At 39.5% G+C, this 14500-nt stretch overlaps 1 protein-coding gene across 1 annotated transcript in view; it reads right to left on the reverse strand.

The window, feature by feature from the left end:
* Window positions 1–7886: 7886 nt before the first annotated feature.
* TMEM167A (transmembrane protein 167A) overlaps window positions 7887–14500 on the reverse strand; it is a 39273-nt gene continuing 32659 nt past the window's right edge. The window contains exon 4 of the mRNA XM_040421509.1: window positions 7887–8268. Within this exon, the coding sequence (XP_040277443.1) occupies window positions 8198–8268 (71 nt within the window). The 3' untranslated portion in view covers window positions 7887–8197. The remainder of the gene's footprint in view (window positions 8269–14500) is intronic.

The following is a 14500-nucleotide window of genomic DNA, read 5'->3' on the forward strand; positions in this document are numbered from 1 at the left end:
CCTGTACTGAGCCAGATACTAAAGCGCACGGTGCAACACAAGATTTTAGGAGGTCAGCGCCATGTGTGATGACGTTTACACTGCCTGGCCCTGAAATTTAAGGTGCAGAGGGAGTTGATAGTCTAGGTGTAACAGCAATGCCCCTGTTGCAGAGCTGAGTCTCTAGGAGTAACGGCAACGCCCCCGTTGCTCCTAGAGTCTCATTTGCATATATTAAAACGTAATTTTTTTCAGCAATATGCGCGCATAGGAACATGGGACCAACACAGATGCCTTCAACTGCCAAGTGCACATGTAACAGGTCAGCCAGTGTCATAGGTACAAATCTGCTGATAGATGCCCTTTACTGTGTAAGATGCTGACAATTCAATTCAGTACAATACAGAATGTATTGTACTGAATTGAAATAGGAATCAAACCCTGAAAAGATGAAGTCCTACAGTGGGACAAATATAAAAAGTACAAAAAAAAAAGTACAAAAAGTTTTTTAACTCTTTTTTAACTTAGGACATAACGGTACGCCCTATATCCAGAGTCCTTAAGGACTCAGGACGTACCGGTACGTCCTAACTTTAAATCGCGATTGCGGCGCGGCGGGGGTTAATCGCAACAGGATGTCGCTGAAATCATTCAGCGGGCATCCTGTCACAACGCCGGGGGGGTCCTGTGACCCCCCCGTGTCGGCAATCGCCGCAAACCGCAGGTCAAATCAGACCTGCGGTTTGCGGCTTTTACCTTATCCGGCGGGCAGCGGTGCCATCGGGTCCCCATGCGGCATGGAAGGCATCGCACTGCCTTCCGGTGACGAGCCTGTGAGATCCAGCCCCCTGGATCTCACAGGCCGGAAGCTGTATGAGTAATACACACAGTATTACTCATACAGACAATGCATTCCAATACAGAAGTATTGGAATGCATTGTAAAAGGGATTAGACCCCCAAAAGTTGAAGTCCCAAAGTGGGACAAAAAATAAAGTAAAAAAAAAGTTGAAAAAATAAAGTTTTCCCCCCAAAAAATTAAAAGTTTCAAGTAAAAATAAACAAAAACGTAATTTTCCCCAAATAAAGTAAAAAAAAAAAATTGGTAAAAAATAGGGAAAAAAAAAAGTATACATATTAGGTATCGCCGCGTCCATATCGACCAGCTCTATAAACATACCATAACTCCTCAGATGAACACCGTAAAAAATAAAAACTGTGCTAAATAAACCATTTTTTGTCACCTTACAACAAGCGATCAAAAAGGCGTTTGCCCACCAAAATAATACCAATCTAACAGTCACCTCATCCCGCAAAAAATGAGCCCCTACCTGAGACAATCGCCCAAAAAAATAAATAAATATGGCTCAGAATATGGAGACACTAAAACATCATTTTTTTTGTTTCAAAAATGATATTATTGTATAAAACTTACATTTAAAAAAAGTATACATATTAGGTATCGCTGTGTCCGTATCGACCGGCTCTATAAAAAAATCACATGACCTAACCCCTCAGATAAACACCGTAAAAAAAAAAAAAAAAACTGTGCTAAATAAACTATTTTTTCTCACCTTACATCACAAAAAGTGTAATAGCAAGCGATCAAAAAGTCATATGCACCCCAAAATAGTCCCAATAAAACCGTAATCTCATCCCGCAAAAAATGATACCCTACCTAAGATAATCGCCCAAAAACTGAAAAAAACTATGGCTCTCAGAATATGGAGACACTAAAACATGATTTTTTTTTGTTTCAAAAATGATATTATTGTGTAAAACTTACATAAATAAAATAAAAGTATACATATTAGGTATCGCAGCGTCCGTAATAACTTGCTCTATAAAAATATCACATGACCTAACCCTTCAGGTGAATTCCGTAAAAAAATAAAAATAACGGTGGCAAAACAGCTATTTCTTGTTACCTTGCCTCACATAAAGTGTAATATAAAGCAACCAAAAATCATATGTACCCTAAACTAGTACCAACAAAACTGCCACCCTATCCCGTAGTTTCTAAAATGGGGTCACTTTTTTGGAGTTTCTACTCTAGGGGTGCATCAGGGGGGCTTCAAATGGGACATGGTGTCAAAAAAACCAGTCCAGCAAAACCTGCCTTCCAAAAACCGTATGGCATTCCTTTCCTTCTGCGCCCTGCCGTGTGCCCGTACAGCGGTTTACGACCACATATGGGGTGTTTCTGTAAACTACAGAATCAGGGCCATAAATATTGAGTTTTGTTTGGCTGTTAACCCTTGCTTTGTTACTGGGAAAAATGGATTAAAATGGAAAATCTGCCAAAAAAGTAAAATTTTTAAATTGTATCTCTATTTTCCATTAATTCTTGTGGAACACCTAAAGGATTAACGACATTTGTAAAATCTGTTTTGAATACCTTGAGGGGTGTAGTTTCTAGAATGGGGTCATTTTTGGGTGGTTTCTATTATGTAAGCCTCGCAAAGTGACTTCAGACCTGAACTGGTCCCTAAAAATTGGGTTTTTTGAAATTTCAAGATTTGCTTCTAAACTTCTAAGCCTTGTAACATCCCCAAAAAATAAAATATAATTCCCAAAATGATCCAAACATGAAGTAGACATATGGGGAATGTAAAGTAATAACTATTTTTGGAGGTATTACTATGAATTATAAAAGTAGAGAAATTGAAACTTGGAAATTTGCAATTTTTTACAAATTTTGGTAAATTTGGTATTATTTTTATAAATAAAAATCAATTTTTTTACTTTATTTTACCAGTGTCATGAAGTACAATATGTGACGAAAAAACTATCTCAGAATGGCCTGGATAAGCCAAAGCGTTTTAAAGTTATCAGCACTTAAAGTGACACTGGTCAGATTTGCAAAAAATGGCCAAGTCCTTAAGGTGAAATAGGGCTGAGTCCTTAAGGGGTTAATAATGATAAAAAAAAAATTATGTTTCAAGTAAAGAAAAAAAGCCCCCTCACTATAAATAAAATAAAAACATACATATTAGGTATCGTCACGTCCGTAATGACCTGCGCTATAGAAATGTCCCATAATCTACCACCTCAGGTGAACGCCGTAAAAAAAGAAAAAAAATTACATTTTTTGGTCACCTTACATCACAAAAAGTGTAATTCTAAGCGATCAAAAAGACATATGTACCCCAAAATAGTACTAATCAAACAGTCATCTCTTCCTGCAAAAAAAGAGCCCCTACATAAGACAATTGCCCCCAAAAAAAAGAAATATATGGCTTTTGGAAAATGGAGATGCTAAAACATGATTTTTCTTTCCAAAAATGCTTTTAATGTGTAAAACTGAAATACATAAAAAAGGTAGACATATTAGGTATCACCGCGTCCGTAACAACCTGTTCTATAAAAATATTACGTGACCTGACCCCTTCAGGGGAACATCGTAAAAAATGGCATTTTTTTTATACAATTTTTTTTATCACCTTACATCACAAAAAGTGTAATTCCAAGTGCTCAAAAACTCATATGCACCCCCAAAATAGTACCAAACAATTGTCATCTTTTCCTGCAAAAAAATGAGCCCCTACATAAGACAATGGCCTACAAAAAAAATAAAAAAAATACGGCTTTCGGAAAATAGAGATGCTAAAACATGATTTTAGGTATCACTGTGTCTGTAACAACCTGTTCTATAAAAATATCACATGATATAACCCCTAAGGCCTCTTTCACACGGTCGTCATTGATTTTGGCCGGATAAGAAGCGGGTGCGTTGCGGGAAAATGCTAGATTTTTCAGCGAGAGTGCAAAACATTTTAATGCGTTTTGCACGCGCGTGAGAAAAATCTGCATGTTTGGTACCCAAACCCGAACTTCTTCACAGAAGTTCGGGTTTGGGTTAGGTGTTGTGTAGATTGTATTATTTTCCCTTACTACATGCTTATAAGAGAAAATAATAGCATTCTTAATACAGAATGCTTAGTACAATAGGGCTGGAGGGGTTAAAAAAATAAATTCCTAATAATTTAACTCACCTTAATCCACTTGTTCTCGCAGCCCGGCTTCTCTTCTTTCTTCTTGACCTGGGTAAAGGACCTTTGATGACATCACTGCGCTCATCACATGATCACCATGTGATGGACCATGTGATGAGCGCACTGACGCCACCACAGGTCCTTTTCCTCCTGCACAGTAAAGAAGAAAGAAAGAAGAGAAGCCGGGCTGTGTGAACAAGTGGATTAAGGTGAGTTAAATTATTAGGAATTTATTTTTTTTAACCCCTCCAGCCCTATTTTACTAAGCATTCTGTATTAAGAATGCTATTATTTTCCCTTATAACCATGTTATAAGCGAAAATAATAATGATTGGGTCCCCATCCCAATCATCTTCTAGCAACCGTGCGTGAAAATGGCACCCCATCCGCACTTGCTTGCAGATGCTTGCGATTTTCACACAACCCCATTCACTTCTATAGGGCCTGTGTTGCGTGAAAAACACACAAAATAGAGCATGCTGCGATTTTCACGTAACTCACAAGTGATGCATGAAAATCACCGCTCATGTGCATGGCCCTATAAAAATGTATGGGTCCGGATTCAGTGCGGGTGCAATGCGTTCACCTCACGCATTGCACCCGCGCGGAAATCTCACCCGTGTGAAAGAGGCCTAAGGTGAATTCCATAAAAAAAAAAAAATACACAAAAAACTGCCAAAACAACCAATTTTTTGGTCACTTTGCCACATAAAGGGTAATATTGAGTGATCAAATAAATCATATGTACCAAAAAATGATACCTATAAAAACGTCAACTCATTCAGCAACAAATGAGCCCCTACACAAGACTATCAGCAGGAAAATAAAAGAAATTTAGCTTTCAGAATATGAAGACACAAAAACATTATTTTTGTTTTCAAAAATGCTTTATTATGTAAAACTGAAACAACAAAAAAATACACATATTTGGTATTGTCACGTCTGTATTAACCTGCTCAATAAAAACAACACATGGTCTAACCTGTCAGGAGAAAAGGGTAATATCGAGCGATCAAAAATCATATGTACCCCAAAATAATACCAATAAAACTGTCACCTCATCCCGTAGTTTACAAAATGGGGTCACTTTTTGGGAGTTTCTACTCTATGGGTGCAACAGGGGGCCTTCAAATGTGACATGGCAACTTAAAATGATCCCAGGGACATCTCCTCTCCAAAATCCATACGGCGCTCCTTTCCTTCAGTGCCCTGCCGTGTACCCATACAGCAGTTTATGACCTCATATGTGGTGTTTCTTTAAATTGCATAATCAGGGTAATAATATTGAGTTTTCTTTGTCTGTTAACCCTTGCTGTGCTACAGAAAAAATTTATTAGAATGGAAAGTCTGCAAAAAAAGTGAAATTTTGAAATTTCACCTGCATTTACCTTTCATTCTTGTGGAACACCTAAGGGTTAACAAAGTTTGTAAAATCAGTTTTGAATAACTCGAGGGGTGTAGTTTCTAAAATGGGGCCATTTATGGGTGATTTCTACTATGTAAGCCCCACAAAGTGACTTCATAGCTGAACTGCTCCTTAAAAAGTGGGTTTTGGAAATTTTCTTAAACATTTTAAAATTGCTTTTAAAATTCTAAGCCTTCTAACTTCCATAAAAATAAAATGACATTTTCAAAATGTAGACATCTGGGAAATGTACAGTTACAACTATTTTATGGGGTATAACAATCTGCTTTAAAAGCAGAAACATTCAAATTTTCGGTAAATTTTAGATTTTTTTTAAATAAATAAAGGTGAAACATATTGACTCAAATTTACCACTAACATGAAGTACAATAAGTCAAGAGAAAACAATCTCAGAATGGCTTGGATAAGTAAAAGCGTTCCAAAGTTATTACCACATAAAGTGAAACATGTCAGATTTTCAAAATGTGGCTTGGTCATTATGGTGAAAACTGGCTTGGTCTTGAGGGGGTCAAATCATGCTGACAACAGCACATAAAAAGGCGGAGCCTCTCCACATTTCAGTGGAATACAGAGCATGATGGTTCATGCATTCAGTTAGTACACATTAAACAAATTTTATTTTTTGTGCCGCTATACCATTTAAGATAATAACTGAAAAAGGGTGGGAATGAAAAGTGCTGTCCTGGAAAATCGAATTATTGGTGACTGTATAATTATCTTTTTTTTCCCTTCTCCCATGACAGCACCAGGGAGAATAGAAATCACACCCCTTGGGAGGTACCACCACTTGTCTCCCAAAGGAAAGATCAGAGAAACAGCTAAAATCCAATAAAAAAAATGCTTAAAGGAAATGTGTCACCAAAATTTTTAAAAGGGAATTTGTATTATATTGGACTATTAAATAATTTCAACTATTAATCATGCCCATATGAACAAAACAAAAAACAATATTTCCCTGCAACAGCAAAAGAAAATAAAGGAACACTCTGATCCAAATTCATACACTGGTTTATGCCTATAGAAGTTCCTAATGGGTGGATGCATGTGGATGCATGAAACAGAGAATGTCTCTTTGCTGTTCTATGAATCCATGAGTTATACACTGTCCTCTCAGGCCCTGCAATGGGCATAACACAGTGCAAACACTGTAAAATAATGTGCAGGCAGGAATGTTCCATTAAGCTATATATATATATATATATATATATATATATATATAAAGTGGATTTGGTTGACGGGGCCAGAAGAGTTGACTGGCCTTGTCAATCAAGATAGAGGGGGACGGGCAGGCAAAGGAAGCAGAAGGTGCAAAACTGCACAGAGTGGCTTTGATTTGTGTTTTGTGCACTTAACTGCTCATTTGCACATGGAATATTAGTACTTTTTCTCCTCCACAATTAAGCAAAAGATTGCTAAGCAAGGGATCCTCTGGTGGGCCCGGTCTTTGAAGCCATAGTGGGCCTCACAGATCAAAGAGAAAAATGCCATTTGGAGCTATCACTTGCCACTAGGGTTTATTTCTTTGATTCAAAACAGGTTACATTTTATTGATGATATGGGGGTTAAGTCCCAAAAATAATTTCCTCTGGTGAACCCAAGGAACGACACTGTTGCTCAGTGAAATGTATTCAGCTGAGCTAGCCCTACAAGACATTTTGCCTGGTTTATAAGGGAATTTGCCGGTGACATTCTCTTTAAATATGATATGAAATAATAGTAGGGATGTTGATTCAGTCTGATTTGGCTGCTTGGGGTCAGAAGGAATGTATTCCCTATCACAGCAGATTGGCACAAGCCTTCTGGATTTTTTGTCTTTAACTGGAAAAATAGGGGAAACACAGTACCAAAATTAAACCCTTCATTTCATCCACATCTTCTCTCCCCGGATTGAACCTATATAACTTTTTGAACTGTACTAAAACATGTACTGTATTTTTCACCCTATAAGACCCTCTTTTCCCCCCAAAGTGGGGGAAAATGGCAGTGCGTCTTATGGGCCAAATACTAATGACCACTTCTATTATGTAAGTGAATATTAGTATGGTAGGACCGGAGAGCGGTGAATACAGTGCTCCCTGAGCGGACTTTGCACTTATCACTCCTTGATCTTCGTCTGCTGAAACCTGCGCACAGCACAACAAAGCAAGAAGAGGATCTCCCTGATGGCATCTTCGTCTGGAGCTGGAGAGGTGAGCGGATTTATTTTTTTGTCTGATATGAGGTCTGAAAATCACAAGGGTCTGATTGGGGGCCTGATCTGAGATCTGATTGGGGGGTCTTATATAAGGTCTGAGAAACACAGGGGGTCTGATGAAAAATATTTTTTCTTATTTTCCTCCTCTAAAACCTAGGTGTGTCTTATATGGTGAAAAATACAGCAACTATTTCTTATAAAAAAAAGCTTTGAACATTACATGTTGCAACAACAAGCAAAATGCATGAAAATTAAAAAAGACCATCAATTTTATTTACTAATTCAAACCACGGTGGAAAAACAATTTTTTTTTTTTTATTGTAGCATTTGAAACATTTAACTGGAACTTTTCAAAAAGGTCGATTTTCTTCAACATAAATATCACTTTCAAAATAAAATGACATTTTAAAAAACAAAAATATTGGCGATGTCCAACTTGTTTTCTGATTTTAAACATCCTAGATATTCCTCGACCCATCTTGGAACCATCACATGAAGCCAGGTACTTTGTGTATCAAAGAAATTACTTATGCACATATTAACCATCACAAAGATATTTAATCCACAAGGAAAACAAATGGAGCTCGCTGGAATCGTTGGCAGATTACTGCATGAAGAGTATGCTGAAAGCCATCACCACACAGCAGACGGCCACATATGGACTTTTCCTTTCACCTAAAAAGATGAATGATTTAAATAAATACATTGAGGAAAATTAACATTTCATGCCTTTTTGCAAATTCTTGAAAACACGCAATAATCACACTTCCTGCTAATTGACAGAAAATATTTTGCATATTGTATCAGTGATAAGAATTACAAGATGTGGAAAAGTGATGGACAAAATCCAAGATTAACATGTTTTTGGCATCTGAAGTCACCTTAAAACAGATTGCAGTCAAGCATTTCTCTTCTGAACAAAGAGGCCTGTCAATCATTGCTATAAACATTAGGGTAGATTGCTATAATGTATAGTAAGGAGCTAAACAATCTGTGATGAATTTAGACAAGCATGGATATTGCTTGAGCCTGGACTGTATGTGCGCACATTTATTTGGGATTGTTTGACTTGGCAGGAGAACGTTCTTAAGATGAATGAAAAAAAATCAATTCAAGTTCATATATCATGACTGTCAAACTGGTGCCTTGGGTGTTGGGAGTGTGACTCTCTGCTTCCTGGTTTGAAGCAAAATGTGATGATATTATATACAAAAGTTGTTTAATAAAAAGTGAACACAAAACATATCCTCTGCAGAACAAAGCACCAAAAAATTAAATACAAGTAAAAATACTTGAAGGGGTTGTCTCACTTCAGCAAACGGCATTCATCATGTACATAGTCAATACAAGGCACTTACTAATGTATTGCGATCGTCCATATTAAAGTTGTTGCGATACCAAAATTTTGATTCGGTTTTGATACCATAAAAAAGTATTGCGATACTCGATACGACGCGAAAAAAACACAACAAAAAAGCCACGTGCATTCTGTATTTTAAAAAATGGTGAATCACGCAGATTTTTTTGTATTTTAATAGTTTGGACTTTTCGGACGTGGCGATGTTTATTTATTTATTGTTTATATATAAAATTAGGAAAGGGGTGATTCATACTTAATATTTTGGTGTGTTTTTTTAAACTTTATTTTTTACAGTTTATTTAAAAACTATCCTGGGATCTTTTCATCCCTTGTCTTATTCACCCTGATAGTGCTCTATTAGGGTGAATAGGACTTCACACTCTCCCTGCTGCTCTGTGCACACAGCAGCAGAGAGATTACCATGGCAGCCAGGACTTCAGTAGCGTCCTGGCTGCCATGGTAACCGATCAGGATTACACTGCTGGGGTTCCGATCAGAAGCTGCCACTGCCGCCAATGAGGAGGAAGGGGAGAGGGGACCCTGTGGCCACTGCCACCAATGATTATAATACTGGGGGGGTGAGGTGGTGTGCGCACTGCGCCACCAATGATAATTAACCCTTAATACAGGAGGTGGGCACTGGCAGCAGATCAGCGGCAGTTAACCCCTCAGGTGCCGCACCTGAGGGGTTAATTACCGCTGATCACAGCTCCCTGTCAGAGGCAGGATGTCGGCTATGCGATTCTGCTGCCGGCACCTGCCTCCTGTATTAAACGTTAAAGAGGACCTTATATGGGTTCGGACTTTGTTTAACCACCTCAGCCCCCAGTGCTTAAACACCCTGAAAGACCAGGCCACTTTTTACACTTCTGACCTACACTACTTTCACCGTTTATTGCTCGGTCATGCAACTTACCACCCAAATGAATTTTACCTCCTTTTCTTCTCACTAATAGAGCTTTCATTTGGTGGTATTTCATTGCTGCTGACATTTTTACTTTTTTTGTTATTAATCGAAATTTAACGATTTTTTTGCAAAAAAATGACATTTTTCACTTTCAGTTGTAAAATTTTGCAAAAAAAACGAGATCCATATAGAAATTTTGCTCTAAATTTATAGTTCTACATGTCTTTGATAAAAAAAAAATGTTTGGGTAAAAAAAAAAATGGTTTGGGTAAAAGTTATAGCGTTTACAAACTATGGTACAAAAATGTGAATTTCCGCTTTTTGAAGCAGCTCTGACTTTCTGAGCACCTGTCATGTTTCCTGAGGTTCGACAATGGCCAGACAGTACAAACACCCCACAAATGACCCCATTTCGGAAAGTACACACCCTAAGGTATTCGCTGATGGGCATAGTGAGTTCATAGAACTTTTTATTTTTTGTCACAAGTTAGCGGAAAATGATGATTTTTTTTTTTTTTTTCTTACAAAGTCTCATATTCCACTAACTTGTGACAAAAAATAAAAACTTCTATGAACTCACTATGCCCATCACGAAATACCTTGGGGTCTCTTCTTTCCAAAATGGGGTCACTTGTGGGGTAGTTATACTGCCCTGGCATTCTAGGGGCCCAAATGTGTGGTAAGGAGTTTTAAATCAAATTCTGAAAAAAATGACCTGTCAAATCCGAAAGGTGCTCTTTGGAATATGGGCCCCTTTGCCCACCTAGGCTGCAAAAAAGTGTCACACATCTGGTATCTCCGTACTCAGGAGAAGGTGGGGAATGTGTTTTGGGGTGTCATTTTATATATACCCATGCTGGGTGAGAGAAATATCTTGGCAAAAGACAACTTTTCCCATTTTTTTATACAAAGTTGGCATTTGACCAAGATATTTCTCTCACCCAGCATGGGTATATATAAAATGACACCCCAAAACACATTCCCCAACTTCTCCTGAGTACGGAGATACCAGATGTGTGACACTTTTTTGCAGCCTAGGTGGGCAAAGGGGCCCATATTCCAAAGAGCACCTTTCGGATTTGACAGGTCAGTTTTTCAGAATTTGATTTCAAACTCCTTACCACACATTTGGGCCCCTAGAATGCCAGGGCAGTATAACTACCCCACAAGTGACCCCATTTTGGAAAGAAGACACCCCAAGGTATTCCGTGAGGGGCATGGCGAGTTCCTAGAATTTTTTATTTTTTGTCACAAGTTAGTGGAAAATGATGATTTTTTTATTTTTTTTCATACAAAGTCTCATATTCCACTAACTTGTGACAAAAAATAAAAACTTCCATGAACTCACTATGCCCATCAGCGAATACCTTGGGGTCTCTTATTTCCAAAATGGGGTCACTTGTGGGGTAGTTATACTGCCCTGGCATTCTAGGGGCCCAAATGTGTGGTAAGGAGTTTGAAATCAAATTCAGTAAAAAATGACCTATGAAATCCAAAAGGTGCTCTTTGGAATGTGGGCCCCTTTGCCCACCTAGGCTGCAAAAAAGTGTCACACATCTGGTATCCCCGTACTCAGGAGAAGTTGAGGAATGTGTTTTGGGGTGTCTTTTTACATATACCCATGCTGGGTGAGATAAATATCTTGGTCAAATGCCAACTTTGTATAAAAAAATGGGAAAAGTTGTCTTTTGCCAAGATATTTCTCTCACCCAGCATGGGTATATGTAAAATGACACCCCAAAACACATTCCCCACCTTCTCCTGAGTACGGAGATACCAGATGTGTGACACTTTTTTGCAGCCTAGGTTGGCAAAGGGGCCCATATTCCAAAGAGCACCTTTCGGATTTCACTGGTCATTTTTTACAGAATTTGATTTCAAACTCCTTACCACACATTTGGGCCCCTAGAATGCCAGGGCAGTATAACTACCCCACAAGTGACCCCATTTTGGAAAGAAGAGACCCCAAGGTATTCGCTGATGGGCATAGTGAGTTCATGGAAATTTTTATTTTTTGTCACAAGTTAGTGGAATATGAGACTTTGTATGAAAAAAAAAAAAAAAAAAAAAAAAAATCATCATTTTCCACTAACTTGTGACAAAAAATAAAAAATTCTAGGAACTTGCCATGCCCCTCACGGAATACCTTGGGGTGTCTTCTTTCCAAAATGGGGTCACTTGTGGGGTAGTTATACTGCCCTGGCATTTTCCAGGGGCCCTAATGTGTGGTAAGTAGGTAAATGACCTGTGAAATCCTAAAGGTGCTCTTTGGAATATGGGCCCCTTTGCCCACCTAGGCTGCAAAAAAGTGTCACACATGTGGTATCGCCGTATTCAGGAGAAGTTGGGGAATGTGTTTTGGGGTGTCATTTTACATATACCCTTGCTGGGTGAGAGAAATATCTTGGCAAAAGACAACTTTTCCCATTTTTTTATACAAAGTTGGCATTTGACCAAGATATTTCTCTCACCCAGCATGGGTATATATAAAATGACACCCCAAAACACATTCCCCACCTTCTCCTGAGTACGGCGATACCAGATGTGTGACACTTTTTTGCAGCCTAGATGCGCAAAGGTGACCAAATTCCTTTTAGGAGGGCATTTTTAGACATTTGGATACCAGACTTCTTCTCACGCTTTGGGGCCCCTAGAATGCCAGGGCAGTATAAATACCCCACATGTGACCCCATTTTGGAAAGAAGACACCCCAAGGTATTCAATGAGGGGCATGGCGAGTTCATAGAAAAAAAATTTTTTGGGCACAAGTTAGCGGAAATTTATATTTTTAATTTTTTTCTCACAAAGTCTCCCGTTCCGCTAACTTGGGACAAAAATTTCAATCTTTCATGGACTCAATATGCCCCTCACGGAATACCTGGGGGTGTCTTCTTTCCGAAATGGGGTCACATGTGGGGTATTTATACTGCCCTGGCATTCTAGGGGCCCTAAAGCGTGAGAAGAAGTCTGGAATATAAATGTCTAAAAAATTTTACGCATTTGGTTTCCGTGAGGGGTATGGTGAGTTCATGTGAGATTTTATTTTTTGACACAAGTTAGTGGAATATGAGACTTTGTAAGAAAAAAATAAAAAAATTCCGCTAACTTGGGCCAAAAAAATGTCTGAATGGAGCCTTACAGAGGGTGATCAATGACAGGGGGGGGTGATCAATGACAGGGGGGTGATCAATGACAGGGGGGTGATCAATGACAGGGGGGTGATCAGGGAGTCTATATGGGGTGATAACCACAGTCATTGATCACGCCCCTGTAAGGCTTCATTCAGACGTCCGTATGCGTTTTGCGGATCCGATCCATCTATCAGTGGATCCGTAAAAATCATGCGGACGTCTGAATGGAGCTTTACAGGGGGGTAATCAATGACAGGGGGGTAATCAATGACAGGGGGGTGATCAGGGAGTCTATATGGGGTGATCACCACAGTCATTGATCATGCCCCTGTAAGGCTTCATTCAGACGTCCGTATGCGTTTTGCGGATCCGATCCATCTATCAGTGCATCCGTAAAAATCATGCGGACATCTGAATGGAGCTTTACAGGGGGGTAATCAATGACAGGGGGGTAATCAATGACAGGGGGGTGATCAGGGAGTCTATATGGGGTGATCACCACAGTCATTGATCATGCCCCTGTAAGGCTTCATTCAGACGTCCGTATGCGTTTTGCGGATCCGATCCATCTATCAGTGCATCCGTAAAAATCATGCGGACATCTGAATGGAGCTTTACAGGGGGGTAATCAATGACAGGGGGGTAATCAATGACAGGGGGGTGATCAGGGAGTCTATATGGGTTGATCACCACAGTCATTGATCACGCCCCTGTAAGGCTTCATTCAGACGTCCGGATGCGTTTTGCGGATCCGGTCCATCTATCAGTGCATCCGTAAAAATCATGCGGACATCTGAATGGAGCTTTACAGGGGGGTGATCAGGGAGTCTATATGGGGTGATCACCACAGTCATTGATCACGCCCCTGTAAGGCTTCATTCAGACGTCCGGATGCGTTTTGCGGATCGGATCCATCTATCAGTGCATCCGTAAAAATCATGCGGACATCTGAATGGCGCTTTACAGGGGGGTGATCAGGGAGTCTATATGGGGTGATCACCACAGTCATTGATCATGCCCCTGTAAGGCTTCATTCAGACGTCCGGATGCATTTTGCGGATCCGATCCATCTATCAGTGCATCCGTAAAAATCATGCGGACATCTGAATGGAGCTTTACAGGGGGGTAATCAATGACAGGGGGGTGATCACCACAGTCATTGATCATGCCCCTGTAAGGCTTCATTCAGACGTCCGGATGCGTTTTGCGGATCGGATCCATCTATCAGTGCATCCGTAAAAATCATGCGGACATCTGAATGGAGCTTTACAGGGGGGTGATCAGGGAGTCTATATGGGGTGATCACCACAGTCATTGATCATGCCCAGGGCCGGATTAAGAGCATCATGGGCCTGGTGCTGAGGATTTTGCTGGGCCTTTTTATGGAACTGCACTCAGTGTCTTAATTACATATATATTTTATCGATACCATTAAAGTATTTTGTTCTTGCAACTACCCCTTCATTTGGCGTCTATCTTGGCAACATGGAGGGGGAACACGGGAGGGGG

Source organism: Bufo bufo, chromosome 2 (genome assembly GCF_905171765.1).
Source record: "Bufo bufo chromosome 2, aBufBuf1.1, whole genome shotgun sequence".
NCBI classification, from domain to species: domain Eukaryota; kingdom Metazoa; phylum Chordata; class Amphibia; order Anura; family Bufonidae; genus Bufo; species Bufo bufo.